This window comes from Pseudopodoces humilis, chromosome 2, assembly GCF_049639895.1.
Source record: "Pseudopodoces humilis isolate 2021_Gansu_Grassland_sample_001 chromosome 2, ASM4963989v1, whole genome shotgun sequence".
Lineage (NCBI taxonomy): Eukaryota > Metazoa > Chordata > Aves > Passeriformes > Paridae > Pseudopodoces > Pseudopodoces humilis.
This window is the reverse complement of record NC_142201.1, coordinates 18,427,895-18,451,735: the sequence shown is the minus strand read 5'-3', so window position 1 is coordinate 18,451,735 and position 23,841 is coordinate 18,427,895. Positions and strand designations below refer to the sequence as shown.

At 40.0% G+C, this 23,841-nt stretch overlaps 1 protein-coding gene across 4 annotated transcripts in view; it reads left to right on the top strand.

The window, feature by feature from the left end:
- FRMPD4 (FERM and PDZ domain containing 4) overlaps positions 1-23,841 on the top strand; it is a 370,395-nt gene that overhangs the window by 73,162 nt on the left and 273,392 nt on the right. For 2 of the 4 annotated variants that reach the window (XM_088051868.1, XM_088051867.1), the window contains exon 1: positions 334-547. The exons of the other annotated variants lie outside the window; for them this stretch is intronic. In XM_088051868.1, coding sequence (XP_087907994.1) covers positions 507-547 — 41 coding nt within the window. In that variant the 5' untranslated portion in view covers positions 334-506. Of the gene's footprint in view, positions 1-333; positions 548-23,841 lie in introns of those variants that run through there. 4 annotated transcript variants of the gene reach the window in all.

Sequence of the window (23,841 nt, the reverse complement as noted above, 5' to 3'; positions counted from 1 at the left end):
GCCCGCGCCCTCCGCTCGCCCACCGGGGCGGCCACACCGCCGGCGAGAGGAGCAGGCACCCCGATACACCTGCGCTCTCCTCAGCACCCGCGCCGCCTCCCTGCTCTGGATACTGCAGAGGGGCGGCGGAGCGCTGCCGCCTCCCCCTCCGGCTCCCGGAGCGCGGGCTGCGGGCAGCGCTCCTGCCGGGCAGCCCCGCCGCCCGCTCCGCTCCGCTCCGCTCCGGACTTACCCCGGGAGAGCGCACGGCAGGCGGGGAGCGGAGTGGGGCGGGGGGGAGCGGAGGGGGAGGGCTGCGCGCAGATGAGCGCCGGTCCTGCGAGATGCTGCACGCCCAGCTCCCCGCCGGAGGGGGGTAGCAGCCGCTGTCTCCGCCGGCTCCTGCTTTTTTGCAAGGGCTGTTGCTGCCGCTGGACGCAACCTTCTCCCGACATGGAGCTGCTGCTGCTGCCGCTGCCGCTGCTGGAGTGAGTGAGTGTGACGGGCAGAGCTAGCCGGCCGCATGGATGGATGTGTTTAGCTTTGTGAAGATTGGGAAGCTCTCCGGGTAGGTGCTTGCCGCTGCCGCTCCGCGAAGCGCGGGCGTCCCGTGGCTGCGGGCGCTGCCCGTGTCCTGCGGGGGCACGGAGGGATGGGGCTGCCCGGCGAGCGGAGCGCCCGCGCCGCTCCCAACTTCTCTGGCAGCGGGGCTCCGGGCTCGGTGTCGGGGTGGGGCGGTGGGGGCTCGCTGTCACTGGCATCTTCCCGGCCCGCGCCGATGTTCCTGCGCGGGATGGGTCGTTCCCCTCTCCCTTGCGAAGGGACAATGAACTGCGGCCGCAGTTGGGCAAGAGCGGTGCCCTCCCCGAGACGCCGGCCAGAATAGGCGGCCAGAATGCTTCTGAAAATGCAAAAGCGGAGACAGGAGCCGGAACCGGGCGCGGTGGCGGTGTGTGAGGGGTGTGTTGGTGTTCGGGGGGTGGTGGCCGCGGTGCGGGTATGGGTCATCTGCCGGAGCGGGGGGCGAAGTTCCGAGGAGCGAGCAGCGCCGGGCCGTGCCGGGCCGCGCCGCCGGGAGCGTCTCGCCCTGCCCCTCCGCTCCGCTCCCGCGGTACCGCCGCCTCGGGCACGCCGGCTCCCCCAGCAGCCCTATTTTTGGAGAAGTGGTGGAATCGTCGCCACTCGCATCGTTTGTGAGCGCTGCCCCTCCGCCGTTTCGCACGGTGATGGGTGCAGGGGAGCGAGTGGATTTGGCGTCTCTTACCTCTTGCTTGTAAGGCTCGTACTTCTCGTTGTTTAAATGTGTAGTTGATTTGTATTATTTTTCTCTATTTCTTTGTTTCCCGAATAAACCTTCTCTTTAATGGCCTCAGAGTTGTGGTCTCAGCCTGTGGACTGTTGCGTTCGCAGCTGGTTGCCAGGCCTGGAACTGCATAGATAGATCAAGAGGCACAACAGCCCCTATTGCAATGTTCCCACCGTTGTTAAGCGTAACTGGAGGTAGCCCTTCGCAGTTACACAGGGGATTGTGCTTTATCTCAAAGATGCAGTATGAAAGTACTCGAGTCATATTTTTAATTTTTTTTTTCCAGGGTTCTGGTGTGGATAATCTTCCTAAAGGATTTAGCTTTGATCACTGTAACTAGGAGTGTTTCAAATTCTTATGATTCACTGGTTCCTACACCATAGTTACCATATCTTTTTTCTGTTTATGAGGCACGTATGAGGCAGAAATTGGATGTTTTACAAAAGGGAGAAGGGCCTCGTTAAGAAAATAAAAAAGGTGGCTTGCTCCAGTGACGGTCAGGTAGGGAGCTTGTCAAAATGACTGACGGTCTTTAAAGAACAAATATTGCATGGCTGGAAGTTACAGAGTGCCACAGGTGCAGGCACTGCCTTTATCCTCCAAAATTCCCACCATTGCACCTGGCTGCGATTACAGCTCTGCTTGTGGCATGCCAGCACAGAACAGCTGCTGTCATTCAAGCACATCATTGTCTCATCCTGCTCACAGCAATTTTACACCATGTGACAGTGACAATACAAGCAGCCCCCTCGGCTTGCCTTGGGTGGTGTTACTGGCTGATACCGCTAGAGCTGTAGCAGCAGGAACTACAGCGGAAACTTCGAGGAGAGGGAAAATATGCTCACATAGATAAGGAATAGGTCATGTAGTATGATATTTACTTCCAGGTAACTGAGTTGCATGACCTTCTCCATTTTTATTTTTGTTTTTGGAAATGATGTTCTAGAAAAGCTCCCAGGTCTTCACGTCACACTTGGTCTAGAATCAAAGGCGGAGAAAGGGATGTGCCATTCAAAAATGTTATTATGTCAGGTGCATGGAAGTTTTTAGATATATATATTGCAACTTGGGTCTTTCTTGGTGTTTACAAAATCTGTAGCTTTCTGCATACTTGAAGACAGAACTAAGATTTGTATTTAAGTAAAGACAGATCATAGAAATTCTTCAGAAGAACCTGAAGGTTCCTTCTGAAATGAAATTGCAAGTTTCAAAACTTGTATCTGCCTCTGCTTCATTTAAGGATGTAAAATACTTCTGAACTGTGTTTGTTTATCTTGTGGATTGCACTAAATTATTTCTGTACTGAGCTACACTTTTTATTTCTAATTTTCTGGTTGTTAGAGGACACAATAGTTTACACAGGACTTTACTTGCTGTTTCCGGGGTTACAGCCAGGTATCTATTCCAATTTTATGAGAGCTTCATGAAGAAGACAAGTTCCAGTTCCATTTTCAGTCCCTTTGTACATTTGGGTTGGAAAACTAGTTTGCCCAAAAATACCAGTTGTTTGCTGTTAGAAGGAAGGCCTTTCTGAAGAAAATATTTAACTGAGAGTGTGATCTTACAGGCAGATTACCAACAGAAAGTTGTTTTGAACATGGCTGGTGCTGAACTTCTTTTAGATTTTATTTTGTGTGCATTCAGGTCTCCTTATTTTAAGTTGCAAGTCTTTTATTGCAGTTTTAGTCTGCAGCCTTGATTCTGCAAATAGTGGCACACCTAAGCTGTGTTATACATGACTACTGGAAGGGATGCTTCCTAAAGTTATGATATAATTTTGATGGATCTGGTAAGGATTTAAATTTTGTCTCGATCAATTAACATATTTTTTTTTTTCATCTGGAATGAGCTTAAAATGAGCTTTGAAGTCCTAGAAGGTGGCTGCTGAATGCAAAATTTTACATAGCATACATAATTTTTTAAATCTTAATTATCTATGTGGGGTTTTATGAGATACCTTTGTGTTTAGGGTCTCTCAGACTCTGCTTCTACAATGGTTTCAACAATTATCCATACTTGCTGGGTAAGTGGAAAATATGGGCATAATCTGGAAAAGGATCATGTGCAGAAATGAGAGAGAAGCCAAACTGGTTTTATGACAAAGAGGATCTCTGGTAATCTTGTCCTTTCCTTGACTTTATAGGTCTGTCACATTGTGTACTATGCATAAACATACAGATACTTCGTGATAAAGTTTCTGTTGATTTTGTAAGTTTGGAGATGACAATGAAAACAAAAATGTCATGTAGAAATAGTGGCCACACTTACCCTGACATAGCCTCTCCCCCGTCCCGGTTTGGAAATTCACCCCTCTGGAGTAAATGTTTTGGTATAAATCCTGTGGTGTCATTTTCTGGAGGAAAAACCACAAAAAACTACCTTTTATTGTAATGAATTTCCAAGTGTAGAGAATGATTGACAAGCCTTGTTTAATGGACCAGTGCTCTGATGTGGAGCTGTACAAGGCAGGTGAATATTTTTGTAGTGTGGACAGCATAAACATGCATGGTGTGGTAGCATCTGTAATTTGGGATGGAGGATTAGTGCCATAGGTAAGGTGCTGACAGTTGAGGTTGGTTCAGAAGTCTCTCTTGCCTGGTATTCTCTCTCAGTTCCTTTTAACAGCTGCTTAGAGAAAGAGTAGGAGTGGTGATTCTTGAGCATGGGTATAGGCAGTGGAGGCAGGATGGTGCTGCTGTTCTGAACATGAATCTGCTTTCAGATCAAAGTAAATCTGAGAAAAGGGCACAGGGTCAAGTTTCTAGTCAATACTGGACAGATGAACTGTGAAACAATAGGTCAGAATAACGAATTGATGTTATCAAGAATTTAAGCCTGTATTCAGAGAATATATATATATATTTTATTTTTTTTTTAATTGACAGTGAATGTTTTTGTGATGTCTTTTGAGGTCAGTTCTATTTTAGAGCTTTCATAGCAGGAAGTAAAACTTTGATATGAAAAGATGCTTGTCTGGATATCACCTGAATGTGACTGAGGTAGTGACCCTCAGAGTTGGGATACAGAGATCCTGTGGCCCTGTTTGTAGCTTTGCCAACCAACACTGGGGAGAAAATGTCATGACTATCTGCATGAGTGGCCACCAGGTTCTAAGCTCTGGCAGTACTGCTGAGGGTAGGGTGGACGACATCTCTGTCACACAGGTACATTTGTAGGAGAAGTTCTGAGCTCAGGGTCGTTGGTCACCAAAAGGAAAGTCTCCTAGAAATTGGCTGGCAGTATGGGGTAAGAAAGTAGAAATCTAGACCTCATTGTAGCTATTAAAAGTATAATTAAGGGAGAGTTAACCCCATATAACAAACAGGAGGATACTAGGAAGATTTGGACCTGCCCTTAACAACGATGCCAGTTTGTTGTATGGGGTAGGTAAATTTGTCTTACCTGGATCTTTACCTTTCTGCTCAAGTTTAGCATTGCTACCCATTATCCTTGAAATTAAATTTATTCCAGGGAAATGGGACATGAAGAGCTGTATCCTTTCTAGCCAGGCCCTTGAAATTTGCTTTAAAACAATGACAACAAAAAAAAAAAAATCCCCTAACCCTTCAGAGAACAGTCAAATATGGTTTTCTGCTGTGATTATGTTAAACCTGAGTTTCTAACTGAGAAGGAACTTACTGCCAAGTCATTTTTCATTGAGGTGGATAAATTCCACATTCTTATTTTTTTGTGTTTATTTTTCCATAGCTGGCCATCTCTATTCAGGTGGACTTACTTGGTACCTGCACAGATGTTTGGACTTTTGGGTTCCTGCTGCTTAAAAAAGTGAAAGAAGCCTAAAGTGATGTGGAGCCTTGCATTTGTTCTCATGCTTTCCAGCCTTTGTAGCCCTGTGCTCAGTTTTTAAATCTCCAGATAACTGTCTTTAGATGTCCTACTAGACTGGTATGAAAGGGTCTCTCCTAGAACTGTCTAAAAGTGTAACAGACTAGAAGCTGTGCCTGTATCTTCTGAGTACTAAGCTCTGTTGTGGGTTTTTTTGTTTGTTTGTTTTGTTTTTGTTTTTTTTTAGTGAATCAAGTTGTTTGACTTCATGATTTAGCTATTTTTATGTGGCCAAGCAGATGCATGCTTTTAGATTTAAAGTTCTAAAATTAGCCTGTTTGTTGTTAGTGGTTTTGTTTATTGCATTTTTGGTTTGTTTTGGTTTTTTAATTAATTGAAGAAGATTTTGGGATGCTTCTCTGTCTTTATCAGAATAGCACCTTTCTTTATCTGTGATTTTCCTTGCCAAGATTTTATTTTCCTGTGAAGTTTAAAAAAACCCTACCTTAATGGAGAGACAATTGAAAGTGTGATTAACTTTCTCATGCTGTTTTGCATATGATTTTTGGAACAATTTTTATGAGTACTCTTTGAAATGACAGTATCGTAGCTTGTAAGTTATTTTCAGTATTTACAAAAGACTCAGTAAGAAAGCCTGTGATTATCCTTTTTATGTTCAAAGGAGGTAATTTAATTCCAAAAAGGATTTTATTATACTGGATGATAATTCAAATAACCAGTAATTCATTTCAGCCTTTTTCCTTGAGGACTGCATTACATTTAGTGGCACATTTGCCTAGTCACATTAATAGAGAAGCTTTACCTTATATTTTATTATTTGTCTGTTTTGTTTTGTTAGCTGACACACATAATAAAGACGTATGCTTTAATGTTTGTGATGTTAGTAATGTTGTATGTCATAGTGACTTCAGCAGTTTAGAGATTTATTAAAACTACTCCTTACATTATGAACTGCTGTCAAGAAGCCAGTGAATGATGACACAACTCTGCTAAATACCTATGTTCTCTAAGCCAGAAGCAACATTGTCTCCAGAAATTTTTGAGAAAGGAAAAAAAAAGTGAATAAACACCAAGTAATGCTCTTTCTTTTCTTCTGCTACTTACTGAAGAAGATAGAATGAAAGCTCGGAGAACTGATGCTTTGATTTAAGAAGGATCAAAATGTGCAGGTTCAATATAAGGCTTTTATTCCTAGGAAGATGTCTTTTCTGTTTGCTTTTGGTTTATTTTGGAGGACTTCAATCTGTAATGTAAAATTGTTGGTGACATGGCTGAATCGAGAATCTTGGGATAGTTTCTCTTATAATTGTAGCCTGCACAAATGTTCTTGTGTTTAAGTCACTCTGTTAAAATTTTTATATGGTTTGAGAAGTCAGAAAAAGGTTTTTTTTGTGGATTTTTGCCTGTATTTCAATGGCAACAGGACGAGCCTGAGGTGTTTTACAGTTTACATTTAATTTTTTTTCATGGGGTAGAATGTTTGCTTGTTCATGGTATGATTTGGTTGATTTTTGAGAAGCCTGCTTTTCAGCCTGACAGATTCATGTGGGATATTTCAGTTAAATTTCAAAAAATTCTCACCGTAGCAGAAATAAAAAAATGAGGATATATTTCCATATTTTGCAGCATTCTAGATCATAATAAAAGTATATCAACCTGTTCAAAGGGAATACAAATGAGAATTAATGAGAAATAATACATGAAATAATGAGAGGATAATACATGGTCTCAGCTCCCCTCATAACGTGGTGCAGAGAGGTATTTTACTGCATTTCCAAGCAGTTTTGTCAGATCTATCACAACTTGGTATCTGACAGATAGGATAAAGGATTGACTAAAGTCATGTAGGAACCACCACCTCCTATAAAATGAACCATCATTTGGGAAGAATCTCTAACTGCTGTAGACAAATAATGCAAAAAATCAAATGTGAGGAAAGGAAAGGTAATTTTGGATTCCAATCCTACGGTGTCATGCACAAATAGCTCTATTAAATCAGGGAAGACCATCCAGGTACATGAATTACTCATTTTCATGACTGTTTGCATACAACTTATTTGGATCCACATTATGGAAACTTTTGGTGCTGATAAAGTATCAGTGTTTAAATACTATGGGGATAGGCTTGAACAGGAATTGACTTCTGATTATACCAAACTGTATTTAAAGCTGCTTTTTATAATCATGAATAAAATTATTAGTTTTGTGACATACCTTGAAGAAATCTGTGAAGTAACAGGGCTGCACATTTATTAAAGGTATATTTAAATACCTTTAAAATAATTAGTGAGACTCTGTTTCCAATAATTATTCCATTGGCTGGAAATGAAGCAAATAACAGTGCCAGTAGTATAAATTTCAGTAATTGCATTTCAAATCCTAGTGAAATCCACATTGCTTAAAATCTAAACCTGTGAAAGTTCATTGGACTAGAGATGTAAAGTACTCCAGGACTCAAAAGTCTCTCTGACCTAAATTAGGACCTGGTGTTGTAGAAGTTTCTACAAGTATTCCTTTAGTTCAGTGTGTACAGAAACTGCCTTTAATAGGTTGATTGTTGGCTACAAACTGAGAAATTACTTTTCTTTAGTTTTAATAAACAATGTTTTTAATTATAATAAAGTTAGTGAGTGAACTTGTCAGGTATCAGTTTTAGCTAAGGGAGTGTGGAGAGATAAGGCTTTGCAGAATAGATGGATATCTTGCAAGATTTTGAGAACTGCTGGTAAAAAAATAATTTATACAGAGAATAGAAAGAAGGCAGTGAAGACTAAGAAGGAACATTTATATGCTAGAGTCAAATGTTGAGAATGAATCTGGTTCTTGGTAGAGTTTATTTTTGGATTTTGCTGAAATTTTTGGAACTTTAAGAGAAAGAGACTTGGGATATTCCAAGGTATTATGTTTTTTTTATCTATAGATAATCAAAACAAAAAGGTGTGTATGCGTGGATTGATGAAAACTGCTTAGTGATTTACATTAACAATAAAAAAGACTAAAAAAGTCTCCCCTCTGTTCTTCAGAATTTATTTCTGCATATGTCCTTTCTGTTTGTTTTTGGGGAGGGAGTGGCAGAGAAAAGACATAATTTTTGAAACTAATGTTGCTTAAGAAGAAAATCTAAAATCACGATTTGTAAAACTTTGCAGTACTGATTGTACTCTATTAAGAGTGAAGGTTTTCATTAAGGTTTGTGCATGATTGAGTTTTAATTGTTCAGATAAACCGTCAGCCTCTCTCATGTAAGTGCTTACATATTTGTTTAAAATATGTTCCCAGCATTATGCAGCCTGTAAGGTTTTGCTTATGTTGCTTTTAGATTTTGCAGTTTCACTGTTGGTTCTTAATCTTGAATTTGTGATTATATTCCTCTGGATTTAGCACTACTCATATGTTTGGAAAGCTGATGCCCATTGTTCCATGGCAGTAAATGCTACCAGGAGTACTAGCAGTTGCACCAGCCATGTAAAACAAGCCAGGCATGTGTTACAAGTCTGAGCTGCCTTATTTCACTTGTGCTCTGTGTTTGACTGAAATAGAGCAGAAGAGAGCTGGAGAAGAAATCTGGAAATATTCCATATCTAAGCAGATTTGTAGAGGCAGGATACTTCATTACCTGAATGCCTGAATGATGGCACTGACTTTGACTTGCTCCAAATGAGGCTGTGATGAGCCTTTGAGGCATCTGTGACAGGAGCCTTGAGACAGCAGAGACTGCATTTGCACAGAAGAGCCTGCTCCAGCTGGGCTGAAGTTCAGACTTTGGGATTGGAACTAGATGATCTTCAGGGTGCTTTCCAACCCAAACCATTCCATGACCCTATGTTTTTTTTTTTTTTTTTTTTTTTTTTTTTTTTGTTGCTCGTGATATTATCCACTGAAAAAAACCAAACAAAAAAAACATAAAAAATTGAAGGTTTTATATGGCAGTATCATCAAGGCCTTACCCACTCTGGAAAGGGGTGGGCTGTCTGTTTGACACTGCAGTATGTAACAGGTTGCATAGCTTTATCATAGAAAAGACAAATTTTGTTTTGACTGTACAATGTGGCTGATGAGACAAAATGTAGTGCATGTGTTCAGGTAGAAATTATCAAATTTCATTGGTTTTTTACGGGCATTAGGTTTTGGATCCTATGAAAGTTGCTATTCAAAGGCATCCGCTTTTCTTGTTTTTTATTTTTGACTTGTTGCAAACCTCAGATGATGTTAAATGAATTTTTAATTTTTATCTTTGAAGAATTTTTTCTTCCCTGTGGGGGAGGCAGATAGTTTTCTCATGAAGTTGGCTATCTGCCTAGGTCTTTGCTTTGCATAATGTATTGTGTGTTACCTGTCATGTTTACAAGGAGGGCTTTCTCCCATGTCAGGGCACACAGAGAAGGGGGACAGAGAAAAACTGCATGTGGGGAATGACTTTGTATTCGACTGTTCTGCTTTGAAGGCAGGGTGAGTATGGGCTACAGCATGTAATAGGGGAAGAATGGCAAAAGTGGGGAGAGAGAAATTGGAGGAAGGAATTTTAATGAATATTGTATTGGGTGGGGGCTAATTTGCCTTGACTGAATTGAACCAACTGTTCAAGACTAGCTGATCTTTATGTGAAGGTGAGCTTGCATTGTTGCCTGGTTAGGAGTTTATTTGTTTCGTAAGGCTAGTTGAATTAATTGGTGAGATGTACTGTAATCTGTGTGACTGCTGTTTTGAAAAAAGGAAGAATTCACTCCAGCATTGGAACAGAAACAATATTTTTGTTTTCTGCGGTCTTGAGTTTCTTCTTGAAAGTCTTTATTTTTCTAAGGGATTTCTTGTGGCTAAGCTTGAACTAACTCAACATATGAAATAACAAGGTGGTCCTTGACTCCCTGTGTATTTTCTGTCTCAGAATACCTGTAATCAGGATGGTGCCTTTTCTCAGGGCGAAACTCAAGCCCTACATTGGCTTTTTTTCTTTTTCTTTTTCTTTTTCTTTTTCTTTTTCTTTTTCTTTTTTTCTTTTTCTTTTTTATTTTTTTTTTTGATTGGTATTGGGAAGAATTAGGACTAAGCCCTGGTAATCTGAGGCACCTTGAGGGGGCACTTCTGTAATATGATCAACCTCATATAATGTGTGCTGGCAGAAGACCTAGTGAGGCTGTAGGGTGTGATTTCCACTTTATTTTGCATTTCAGTTTCCTCATTTTGTCCCCTGCAGCCCTTAATGTCCCACACCATGGTGAGCTACTTCAGGAGCTACAACCACTAGAAACTGGCTTTGGTTTGTTTCATTTCTGCTGGTGTGGATATCTAAAGTGGCTTGGCAGAAGTGATTGAAGCACGTTGTCTTGGGCAGTGAGGTGGAAGGGGAGGAGGGGAAGGGGACCTTCTGGTGTGTGCTGAGCTCTGTTACGTTGCATCCCATTTAGCGGTGGGTGCTGCTGTGGGAGAACATGGAGATGAAACCTTTCTTCAGGTACCTTTGGGAACTGAGAGCTGAGGAGGATGCGTGAGAACTGCACATATGAGCAAATCCAGGAAGAGGGGAATGTCTGCAAAAGATGGCTTGGAGTGAGGAGAAGCTGCTTCAGCCCCTCTGAAATTCCTCAGATCTTTCCTAGTTCCTTTTGGTTCCCTGTCTTTTCCTGCCTTTGAGGCCTATTCTGCTGTCTTCAACTGACTTGGCTTTGCTCAGGCGCTTGGGAACCAAGTGCAGGTTCTGTGTGCTAAATGCAGCTTTATGTATCTTGCACATGCTTATGTATCAAGGTATTGCACCCTTGCTCCCAAGCCATGCAGTGTAAAGAAACTGGCTTCCTGCTGTCTTTAAAAGCAGATTTCTAATCATATTTTATTAGGCAGCAGAGGAATGTGGTTGTCCCAGGGATTAATTTTCCTAGATTGCTTGTAGAAGGTGAACTGTCCAGGATAAATGAGAGGTTGTTTAATTTTTTTGGTTATCTTTTAAATAATGAACATGTGTTCATTCCTAGTAGTATGTCTGCAGTTATATCCTTTCCATGGATATGTTTTCCAGGTTCTGGAAGCTGTCTGAAGAGATAAAAGGTTTCTTTCAAATACTCTATTTCTGAACTTGGAAGGAACATCTTACAGAAGCAAGTATAGTGTGTCTGTGCTACTTCTGAGACCACAGAAAAATAACTGGGGAGTATTAATGGCTTGCTTTTCAAATGCTCTTCATTTTTAAACTGGAAATGGGACTTTTATAGGTGCCTAAGTAGGCTGAATTTTTATTTTAATCATGTGGCTTTCTCATTTTTAGCAATAGCAGTAGTAAACTTTGAGGAGTTTCCATACAGCAATTTTTCTCTTCTTTCTGTATCTTCTCTCATTCCTTATAAATATATGGCACTTCATCAGCCTCCTTCCTTGTTGATTACTTTCATACTTTGCAATGTTTATCCATCAACTCTATTGCATCCTTGAGTATGTGGTCTAAAAAAGGTGGTGGTTATGTGGATCTTGAAGGATACATCTAAAGGAGAACTCTAAAAAGCCTCACAACAAATGATTCTATAGAGAAATTTTAATTTAGAACTACTCTTTTAGCTTGAGTGTTTTATTGTCAAAATAAATATATTTATACACATAGTATATCAAAAGAAGTACTCTCAGGATGCACAGTTAAAGATACCATAGCTTTTATAAATTTTTTCCTAGGTGGCTAACATCATGCATCTGCATGACTTACAGTTAGCATGCCTTACAGAATACCACTTTATAAATAATATCCTTGGAATATGAACAGTGGAATACAAGTCTGGCTTTCTTCAGCTGACATGTTTGGATAAAAAACTTTCAATATCTTTATTTTTTGATGATGAATATATTGCATATTTGTTTACTGATACAAAGATGTGTTCTTTCAAAGCAAAACATTGATTATTATTCTTCTCTTTTGATGGCTTTAATAGGCATAAAGGTCCTGTGAGGGTCTTGCTGAGACAGGGATGTTCTGAAATGTCAGTGTGGAAAGCTGGCAGATTCCTTGCCCCTGCCACTTGTTTCCATGGTTGTCCTGTTGGATTCCACTTGTCCGTGGTATCTGGGTGTGCTACTTGGTGCCATGCCTATTTAATAGATTTCAATAGTAGCCTGCTGTGTAAAGGGTAAAGAATGAATTTCAGTCTTCCAGATGTCAGTGCAAGCCTCCTTCTTCATCTCAGCAAAAGTACTCTGTATTTCTTTAATGGCAGAATGTTGCTTTGCTTTTTGTTGTGTTTTCTAAAGCTTGTCCAAACCTCATAGTGTTCTTTAGCTTTGTAATGACTAGACAAATGTATATTTTTGGAAGTGTTTCCCTTTCACTACTGTTCTTTAGCCATTGATGTGAGAATTCATCCCATTTTCTCATGTTATGTGCTGGTTCTGAAAAAGAGAAATTCTGTTTTCATGTTAAATGTTTAAAATGTTTTGTTCGTAGGAGAAGGTAAAGCAGCATTAGTTTAAATTTTTAATTTTTTTTTTCCCAAACAGTTCAGTGCTGCAATGAACAGCTTTCCAATTAGAGGACACAATCCCTGTTCTACTGGGTGTTATTTCAAAATGGCTGAAATTTATTTTAGCTGCATGAAATGTTACCAGTAATATTTGTATATATTTGTTTACCAGGCTATAATTATAAGAATTGACATTTAATCTGCTCAGTGTTCAAAATATTCTTTTTTTTTTCCCTTCTACAAATGTGATGGTAAGCAGAAAGCAGTTTTTCTCTCAATTTCTGTGGTGTGCTTTGCTGTTTTAGTTCCTTTCCCCCATCCCCCTCCAGTTTCCAGCTCAAGCAGCTTTCTTTTGCTACTTCACCCCTTTCACAGTGAGTATTTAATGCTGACTCACCAGTTGTCGTGATTGCACTGCTTGGCACTGTTGGCAGGGGCAAAGGCACCCTGACCACAATAGAGACATCTTCTTGATCCAGATCTCTTTTGTATTAATTAGTTCAGTATTCTGGCATTTAAAGGTGTTGGGGGAATAGGTGATTTAGGCTTTCATTTATAGTTATATTCAGGGGAGAACAGTTCTGAGCATTAGAACAAACTCATGGTGATTCTGCCTTTAGTGAACAGTGACTGGAAGCTGTAAAATTTGTTTAGTGTCTTATAAAATCATAAGGAAACTTTACTCTTGTTTTTGTGTAGTCTTTGCAAAAGTTGAGTAAGTAGGAGCAGTGTGGTTGCTTTGTTTCTCACATACATGCAGTTGTTTCATTCTGTCTTTGTCATATTTTTCTTTCTGAGCTGAGCAGCACAGACCTTATAACTAAAATGTGGATTTTTCTCCTTCCAGCCAGACTGTGCACACTGCAAAGGCCAGATAACCCTGTGTACAGCATCTCTTTGCTCAGCAAATAGCAGTGCAACTTGAATTGCAGCCTAAACTTTCTTTGTAGGCTTTTGTTGCTCTAATTTCTTCTGGTAGGATGTGCCTGTGCCAGGTGCCAGCTGTGTGTGTCTGAACAGCCCCACGAGCAGAGTTAGCTGCTGGCACCCCTCTGCTGCTGTCAGCTGGGGTCAGGGAGGGAAACCTGCCTTGTGTGCCTTGGGTCTGCTTCCCAGTGCTGATGGAGTGCTTCTGAATGTGTCAGCTCCCAGCCTGGGTACTCCCTTCAGCAGGGAAGTAGAATTTGTACTGCACTGAAAGATGGTATGATCTGTTCTTCAAATTGGCAAACTCACTCCACCAACTGTTTTGGAGAATTTGCTGAAAACTCGGCGTTAATAACGACAGTGTTTGGTGATTTAGGGGTCTGTAAATTAATCATTTGTGTACACATGCCCACTCAGCTTATTGTACAGCTTCTATAAAATATCTGTTGAGAGTCTTTGCTGTATAAATGAACAGTCATTTTGGAGGCAAAGGTCATGGCTTTCCATTCTCAAGTTAGGCTTTCATAACTTAGGCCTGTTTTATTGAAAGTTGTGCTTGTTTCACAGTAGAAAAGTACTATTTAACCTCTGAGAAAAGTATTTCTGCAGTTTAGTGCCTGGTGACTTGTTTAGTATTTTTTGACCTTTATCAACACTTACAAATACTTAGTGATAAGGAGGGTGGTCAACTGGAAGGAAAACTTATCTGTGTAATGACCAGCCACTGGGCTCAGTTTAAAAATCAAATCACAGAATTAAACTGTCACCTGGTAAAACATGGCAGAGAATACCAGAAAAAAGCCTAATTGTCTGGTTTGTTGTGCATTTCTTTTTATTTCATGATTGTGGGGTAGGACAAAGCCTCAACAATTAAAAGACAATTTTTTACTATTTATTTTTCCTCTTAGAAAGAACGGGGAATTTGGTATTGATAGAGAAGCTAATGAATACTAAACTTCCACATGAGGATGTAAAAAATTCAAGCTGGCTTTTGAAATTTAAGGCTGCCTTTGGCATTTCATTAAGCCGGGTAGGTACTGGACATTAAGAATTTTCTAAAGGACATGCTGTTTCCATGTGGAATTGTCCTAAAATATGCCTTTCTAGTGCATAATTTAAAGTACCCGTGCTCAAATTAAAAATGCACTTTTTACATTTAGATTTTAAAACCCTCTGCTTTCCTCTGCCCCATTTTCCTATAGTGATTATGATTGATTGCAGTGGCTCTTGGTGGTGACAGAAGAGTGCATCACCTGCAGTCAAGATCACTTTCTTCTGGGTTTAACCAGGAGTCTGCTCCCTTGGATGGGAAGTCCAAAAGCATCACTGGTAGGCTTTTTTCTTTTCCCTGCTTCCCTTCTCTCTCTTTTTTTTTTTTTTTTTATTTTTTTATTTTATTTTTTTATTTTTTCTTCTGATTTTTACTTACACAGTTCAGAAAATTGGGAGAAATGCTTTTGCTGAGAATGTTTAGTATGACATGTCTGTCAGTAGTTTGGAAACAGCTTTTCATTCATGTTAATGGGTTATAATTTCTTATTTGCAAAATAAGCCCTTATATTTTCCTATATTACTTATAGAAAACCAATCAGCATTCAATGGTAGGCTCTAAAACCAGAGTCTTCTGTCCATCAGAGGGATGGACTTGGAAGTGTTTTTTAAAGAATTCCTTAGTTTCCACTGTAATGGGGGATAGATTTGAAGATCTGGTGAGACAATCCACTTTCATCTGGAACATTGCACATAGCTTGGGATACTGTTTAAAAAAAAAACATGCTGGAGGATAGGAAGAACTTCCACATGCTGGTGAATATTTGGGAGCTGATGAAAAAAGGAGACTTCCTTGGAGATACACAAAACTAAATTTTCAGGTGAAGTGAAGCATGGGTTTGATATTTACCCTTGTTTCATAAAAAACTTCAGACCTCCAGAGCAATTAAAAATAAAAAAAGGAAGAAAAGACAAAACAGACTTCAGAGGGAGAAGTTTTATGAAACAATGTGTGCATCCAAAATGAATGCCTGTTCAGTAGTTGTGCTCTTGCGAGCCTTAAATACTGTCAAGACTTGAAATTTTCTGGAATGTTATAGTCTGATTTAGCATAAAATGTGTTAGAATCTATGATTTTTTGGCATGAGATTTGACTTCTAGCTGATGAAATTAGGCAGAAAGGTTCAAAGGACAGTTTGCTACAAATTTCAGCTGTATTTGGTCTTAATATGGAGAAGGGGTATAGCATTTTGGAAAATGTTCTATTGTATTTGTTGGCGGAACTTACTGCTACCGCAAATAAAACACGAGCCTTAAGCTTTCCTATGCTTCATTGAGAAAAGTGTCTTCTCATTCATCTTCCATAGGCTGCACAGCATAACACTTAATTCTTAATATAAACTTCAGTTTAGAAGGGTATTCTGAATTTTTGCAATCTGAATATGTTGGTAAAAACAAAATTGAATTCTATCACCATTTTTTCCACTTGGAGAGGATAAACAGTAAATAAAGTGATGAGAAATCTAAAGACATGCTGTTGGTCAGCTGATGAGTGTTTGTTGGCAAATTAAATTATGATGATTTATGTTTAGATTTCTTCAGGGTTTTTCCCTTCTTTTTTCCCAGTAGTTTAAATGTTCACTTGTCTACAGGAATTGTAAAATAAATAAAAAAAAATCTGGAGGGCAAGAGATACCTACTCATGAGTGCCCCTACATTTTCTAGTTGATATGCAAAAGTGAACTGCTGTTACCTAGTTTGATGTACATAAACTTCTGTGAGAGTTTATAAGCACCATTTCTGAAGCTGTCTACAGACCATGCAGAATCATTGAACAAATCATTCCAGAAACTAAAAAGGCTGGATGCCAAATGAGATTTGATAGCTGCTGAGGCAAGTGTGTAGGTGAACTATTGAGCCCATTTGCAGTGTTGTGATATAATCTAAAATTTTGGTGACCTCTAAAAGCTACAGAAGAGTCCAAGTAATTTTGTTATCACAAAAAGAAGCATCCTTAGGTATGAAAATTTACACCACATTCCTGAGGCTATTGAGTGTTCCAGACCAGTTCATGTTGGCTAATACAGAATACCAGATGTCTCTGATGAGCAGATCTGGGAAACCATTTGGCAGTAGCTAGTAGAAAATATCATTAGGCGCAATGGTGTTGCAGGATTTCTGCCCTTCTTTGGATTTTGTGTGTTTCATATCCCCTCTGAAAGGCTGGAGATCTGAGCCAACATCTGTTGCTTCTGACTACCAGGCATTAAGAAATTCCAGGAAGAAAGAATTCTGCCACAAATACAAGAATGAAAATGGAGTAGTGAAGAATATAATGTCTGACTGTTAAGTAGTTGTAATTAGCTGCCTAGGAAGGGGATTCCTTTGATTTCAATCCCTTTTCCTGGGCTTATGAAGGGCTTTTATTCTCTTGTTCTAACCCAGGAATGCAGAGCAGAGACTTAGGGCTCCCAACAGCCTGCAGCTTCTTCAGCTTCTCTCCATCTCACTCCATTAACCATTCCCAAGTTGTTCTTAGGTATAAAGGTACCTAGGCTGTGTTCCTCCCTTCCTTACTCAACATTCCCTCTGTTTAGTCCCACTGTGTAGCATATATCCCACAAATTCCTGAGAAAACTGTAGATTAATTTATTTATTCCATTTTCATCCAGACTTAACATTTGTTCAAAAACCTTTATTAGAGGGTAGTCACAAATTTTCATTTTGTTGTAAAATAAGGCCAGATAAAATATTCGGAATCTAGCAAGACTCAAAAGAACATGTATTTTGACAGCTTCTACCAAAATGACTTAAGAGGGCTATGCTACTGGCAACTATAGTTTTCTCAAAATAGACCTCCACTGCAGTGCAATGTTATGCTGGAAAAGTCAGCTATGGTGCAGTTGGCTTTTTCCCCCCGCTTCCTTTTCCTGGACTTCATTGGTGCCAAAGACAGTACAGCTAAATAACCTAATTTCGTATTTTTATTATGAAAATAAATATATAAATTATTAAAATGCATTCTAAACTTGAAAATGAAAGTCTCTTCTGCCAGACATATCCAAATATGAGCCTTTAATGTCATTGGGTTTTTTTCCTTGTGGAAGGTGCTGGACTCTGTGTTCTGTTACACGTGATGGTTTTTCAAAGCTAAAATTACCATTAGGATAGGCTTAAAAAATTAGCTGGAAGCTATTTTTACGCTGTCCTTGGAAGTTGCATACTTGCTGTTTTGTGTTGAGCAGTGAAATAATATAAATCACTCTCATGAGAGCTGGTCTGGGTTATTTTGGTAACATGTTCCACCACAGCAGGTGGTAGCGTGCAGATTGTGAATGCTTTCTTTGTGGCTCTGTGTTGTTTTTTGGGGAGGAGGGACCGCAGATAGTGGTGTTGGGGTGGTCTCCATGTCTCCCTACTGTGGTTGTGCTGTATGCTCCTAAAACCAGAAGAGGGAGCACAGATGAAGACCTTGTTTCTAAGATGTGACTTAGCTCCATGAGGGAGATCCCAAGCCATGGAAATGCTGAGGTCACATGAGTTAATTCACAGTGCTTTACTCTGTTAGACTGCATGTGAATAAAAAATGGGAAATATGAGCTTGGTGTGAGCACCAAAAGGAAGGAAAGAAATGGAAGAAGTGAAAAGACTATGAAAGACTGTGCTTGGCACAAGGACTTTTAAAGCAAAAGCAAATTGCTACTTAAAGTTAACCAGTGTATTTGGTTTGTAAGACCAGCCATGCTTTTCATGAATAAAGAAGAATATTGCGTGTAGCTGTGCAGACTGGATATTTTGGATATTTGAGATTCATGCTTTCTACAGGTTTTCCAAATGTAGTTTATTAAATACAGCTTATTGTGGGTCATATATAGCATGTTCCTAAGGTCTTTCTTGGTTTTTTGAAGGTGTGCTGATTTGGTTGGATTGCTAGTTTGCAAATATATATATAAATTTATATGTACTTTTACAAATGATGTATTTTTAATGATAATTGCAAACATTGTGTCATGAACAATGAACACATTGAAACTAATGACTAATAGCAACTATGTAAGGAGACTGAGGTGTTGATTAAATTTTGCAAATTGGTTTCCTTGATGGCAATAGCTATTTTGGTTGCAGGGGCTTATTGACTGATGTGCAATTGATTCCCACTCAAAAGAGGAGACTTTTCAAGAGTGTAGTCTTCTCCTAGGTGTTTTCTGAGACTTTGACTGCATTAGCTTGAGGAATGTGATACATGATATTTGGAAAAGAATAATTAAAAAAAAAGCTGCAATCTTATTAGCCTCTTGCATTCTGTTTCTTTTCCGTTGTTTTTATTTTGCTTCTCAGTTTATTGTTGGGATAGAACTCCAAATTTCACGTCTGCATCTATTTGCTTTATTACTTTATATGTGCCATTTCCAGTGTTATGCTCGTAGACTTAACAAGCTAATCTGGGAGACTAAAGCAGAGCTGTCATTTTGAAGCTACTTAGCTGAAGTCTCTTTGAAATCAGTGTAGAAAGCTCCAAGACTATTTTTGTTCCGTTTTTAATTTTTAGAGAAGATGTATTGACGTGCTACGTTATGCTGTTAGTGATCCCTAGAAGAGCTGTTATAGAAATGTTGCCTCTTTAAAGTCCCCTAGGGATTACATCCCAAATGGACATGATTTGTATTTAGGGACTACACTGGTCTGAAGGCAGATTTGGGATTACTCCAGGATGCCCCTTTCATTGAGACAATTTGTTTCTTAAACTGTGTAATACTGGGTTTAGTGAAACTATTTTAGTGCTTATGTGAGGAAAGATGGCCCATTAGAACTGTAGTCCATGCCAATATTGCATGATAAAATACAAAGGCATAATGAAATTAGGAATGCTAGCAAAATTCCTCTATCGATACCACTTGTTTACTGTCACTCACAGAAGCTTCCAGGACTGTGGAGTATTTATATGTGCTCTGCCCTATAAAAGCTGTGTTCCCACAGTGTGGTCATCTCCTCTTCCTGTCTACTTGGATTGCTCTGTCAGAGATTAAAGAGGAAGTGACTGAAGTAATTTGTTTGTTTTCCCATTTCCCCTTGAAGAAGACTATGGCTGTGAAAGATCTGTGGTGAGTTACCACTCCTCCCTCAGTATTCCTTTACCCAAGGTCCTTCCTCATCGTATAAGCTCTTTGAAGTTCACATGTCAGGAAGCATTTGATCATCCTTGTGGCAAGAAAGTGCTGAACTAATGACAGCAAACACTGGTGACACAGGTTAATTTCACATTCTTTAGCAAGCAAATTAAATGCATGATAAATCAGATTATTGTCACACTGGCTGTGCTTGTGCTATACATCACTTTTTAAAATAATGGAATTAGCTTAGAATTGTAGAATATGCTGAGTTAGAAGAGACTTACAGGATCATCAAGTCCAACTTCTGGTCCTGGACAGTCACACAATGTGCCTAAGAGTGTTGTTCGAACACTTGAACTCTGTCAGGCTTTAAAAGCCTGTTTCATTGCTTAACCATACTTTGGGTTAAAATCCTTTTCCTGACATCCAACTTAAACCTTGCCCAACTCAGCTTCATGCTGTTCCCTGAAAGCCTGTTGTTGGTCAAGAGTGAAGAGATTGATACCTGCCCCTCTGCTTCCCCTCGTGAGGATGTTGATGACCACAATGAGGTCTCCCTTCAGCCTTCTCTTCTCCAGGCTGAACAGAACAAGTGACCTCAGCTGCTCCTCATACGGCTTCCCCTCAAGGCCCTTCACCATCCTTGTGGTCCTCCTGTGGACACTCTCCAATGGCTTGATTGGTTTTTTATATTGTGATGGCCAGAACTGCCCCCAGCACTGGAGGTGAGGCCGCCCCAGGGCAGAGCAGAGCAGGACAATCCCCTCCCTTGCCCGCTGGCCATGCTGGGCCTGATGCCCCCCAGGACAGGGTTGGCCCTCCTGGCTGCCTCATGTTCAGTGCTGCTCATGTTGAACTTGCCATTGAACAGGACCCCCAAGTCCCTTTCCCAGCACTGCTCTCCGGCCTCTCATTTCTTAGTCTATGCATGCAACCATGGTTTCCCCATCCCAGATGTGGAATTCAGCACTTTTTGTTGTTAAACTTAATGTGGTTGGTGATGGCCAATTTGTTGAGATCTGTCTGCAGGGCCTCTCTGCCCTAGTTTAGGTTGGAAGGGACTATTAAAAGTCATCTAGGCCAACCCCTTGAAATAAACAGGGTTGTCTTTAACTAGAACAGGTCGCTCATAGTTGTGTCCAACCTGACAATGAATGTGTCTTTGGATTTTGTTGTAGAAGATCCAGAAGACAGCTTTCAAGTTTGTGCAGCATGATGGTACCTTCAAAGTATGGTCTTACACGTATCTTCAGCTATGTAATAACATGTTTTGTGCATGAGAATTTGTAGCTGTCAAGGTTCATTGGATTAGAAGGGATAATCGATGAGCTGCCAGTTTTAGAGTGAGCTTTGGCTCCCATCAGGTCATAATGCAGTTGCAGCTCCAAATGCTTCTTGAGGGACCTTAAAAGAAAATCCTGTTGTTTTTCAAGCCAAAAAATAAGAATGATGTATAACAGGGACAGTAGATGTTCTACACTCCTTCTCACTTTTCTTTCCAGTGTTTTCTGAGAGAAGAGAGTTGCCCATTCATCTTGGTCTTAAGGCATCCAAGCGAGGATTCTCAGAGGAGTAGTAGGTCATGTGGATGATTGTCTCTGCCTGAATACATGCTGAATTGAAAGGGTTCTGAAAGCTAACAAAACTGCTGACTAAACTATAAACTAAGAATGTACTACCTGAACAGGGAAAAAGTGTGCAGTATTATATCTGAGCACTGTGTTCATGCTCTTTCCTGTCTTGATTTACTCCATTTGTCTACCAGCAACCTTGTACCTGTTTGTTTAGAGGGCCTCTCTTGATTGCCTAATTTTTTAAAAAAATGGCAGGCTCTTGGATTCTAAAGATCAGCACGTAGGTAAGTTCAGCTGTTCTAGAGTCACAGCTTTTATACTGTGCTATATGTTGATAAAACAGTTCTTTCAGGGTGACATTTTCTTGAAGCAAGTTAACAAAAAGTTTTTAAGTAGTTGCTGGATGTTGTCCTTCAGTTGCAGCTGAAGTAGGCATTGGTGCCTATATGGCCCCAAATTGCTCGGGGTTGTTGGGCCTTTATAATCAGTGCCAGAATTAGCACTTATGTGTCCTTTTCCTTTGACCTCAAAATGATTTGGATAATTCTATGCCATTTGAAAAATAATTATTTTCTTACTTAAATACTACAGTGAAATCAGCAGACTTGGAGGGATTGTCTAGAGAATGAGGATGCAGAAAGATGTGGTAAGATTTTGTAAATCTCATGTAGGTCTCCTTTGCAGAGACAGATCTGGTAGGCTCTTGCAGGGAAGGGAGTTGGATTGTTCTCAGCTGGTTCAGCTTGAAGCAGAAGAAGAGCTTTTTTCTGTAGTCCTGCTTGCGGTATGTAAAGCAGCACTGTTATTTTATTTAAACCCTTTTCTTGAGAATCTGCAGCATTATTTTCATTCTCATCTTCACAGAACAGCCAAGCTTATGTGCTCTAAATTTAAATTCTGTCTTTTCTCTAGCTCTGAGTTGAAAGTTGAATGTGTGCCTTAAGGATCTATTCTTTGCTTCTTAGTCTTATTTTTTACAATTAATAGCACGTAGTTGAAAATAAATCAGAACTTGCCCGGGAAAACAGCCTGATTTTATGAAAAAGGCCAGGACTCCACTGGTGATCTTGCTGAAATAGCAACAAGGAAGGAGAACTTAGGACAATAGAAAAGGCATTAATTAAGTGCATGCAGAAAATCATGTGGTTTATATGGATCAGTATTCAAAGCACAGCTTGCAGTGTTTGGGTTTTTGTTAGGTTTTGTTTGGTTTTTTTCCTTCCTAAATAGATCTGGTAGCAACATCAGCTATAAGCAGGTAGAAATTGGTCTTAAGGACTGAATTAGGAGGACAGCTGAGAAGAAAATAGCAAAGCAAGTGAAAATGATGAGGAGATAGAGGAAAATGGGTAGTGAGAAGAAAAAAGAAATCACTTATCCTTAGAAAGAGTTCCCCTGTTCTTGTCCCGTTTGTACTTACTGGTAGCAACTTTTGAAACCAGCTGCTATAAATCACCTGAACTGCAAAGGTTATGAAAAATTGTTCCAGCTTTTACAAACCTTTGTGAGATCTTGCCTTGGAAGCATTCCTAGGCAGAGTACTGGTGAGATGTGCTTGTTTGTACACATTTTTACTACCACTTTAAGAAGAAATGTTGGCAAGGCCTGAAAGAAGACTAATTACAGCTTTGCAGTGAGGTTCTTAATATGGTTGTGGATGACATTGGCTTTTGTTTTTGGAGCAAAAAATAGATGTTAGTGTGAAGCAAGAAGCAGGGACTGCATTGTTAAAATGACTCTTAAATTATTACTTCAAGAATGTCACTTGCTGGTGATTCAGGATACAGTGATGACAGGGGAGGATCCTGATGGATGCAAAAGATTAAACAGCATGCAGAAGAAATGAGAGAAATAAATGTATATTTTGGAGACAAATAGTAGGGACAGAATGAGTGTTTAAAGAGAATGAGAGAAAAATCAACCCATTCCTCAGTTTTGAGGCCAAGTTGGCACCCCCTTGACTCATTAAATTGTTCTTTTGAATCTAGAAATTGCCTTTACAAAATGTCACCTCATCAAACAGCAGAAGGACCTTAAGAAAGAGGGAGGTCAGGGCCAACAAATTATAGGCAGAAGCCCTAGCTATTTTAGTTCTGCTCATTCAGTGTAGCTTTGAGTTGGAGACTTAATTAATCATCTTCGTGTTTGCTGACGTTTGTATATATGCTATATTTCCATTCTTATTTGGCATCAAACAGCAGGATGGTCATTTAATCTTGGTGTATACAGAATCACTGAATGGTTGAGGCTGGAAGGTGCCTCTGGGTACCATCAGGTCCATCTGGTTGGGTTTAGAATATCTCCAAGGGTAGATAACCTGAGGCAGTGCTCAACTACCCTCATTGTAAGAAAATATTTTCTTTAGTCAAATGAAGTATCCTGTATTTAAATTTGTGCCCATTTCTCCTTGTCCTGTCACTGGGAAACACTGAGGAAAGACTGGCTTTGTCTTCTTTACTCTCCTACATACTTTAGCAGGTATTTATGCATGCTGATAAGCCTTCTCCTTTCCAGGACGAGCTCTTAATCATTTGGACTTGGATGTGCTGGGGAGCCAAGAGCTGGACCTAGCACTCCACATGTACCTCAGTGGGGACTTGATGCCCTCCCTCAACCTGCTGGCATCACTCTTCCCAGCATAGCTTGAATGTAGACAGTTCTGTAAGATAAAGTATTTTATGAGGCACTTGAGAGCTTTTAGCTCAGATTTG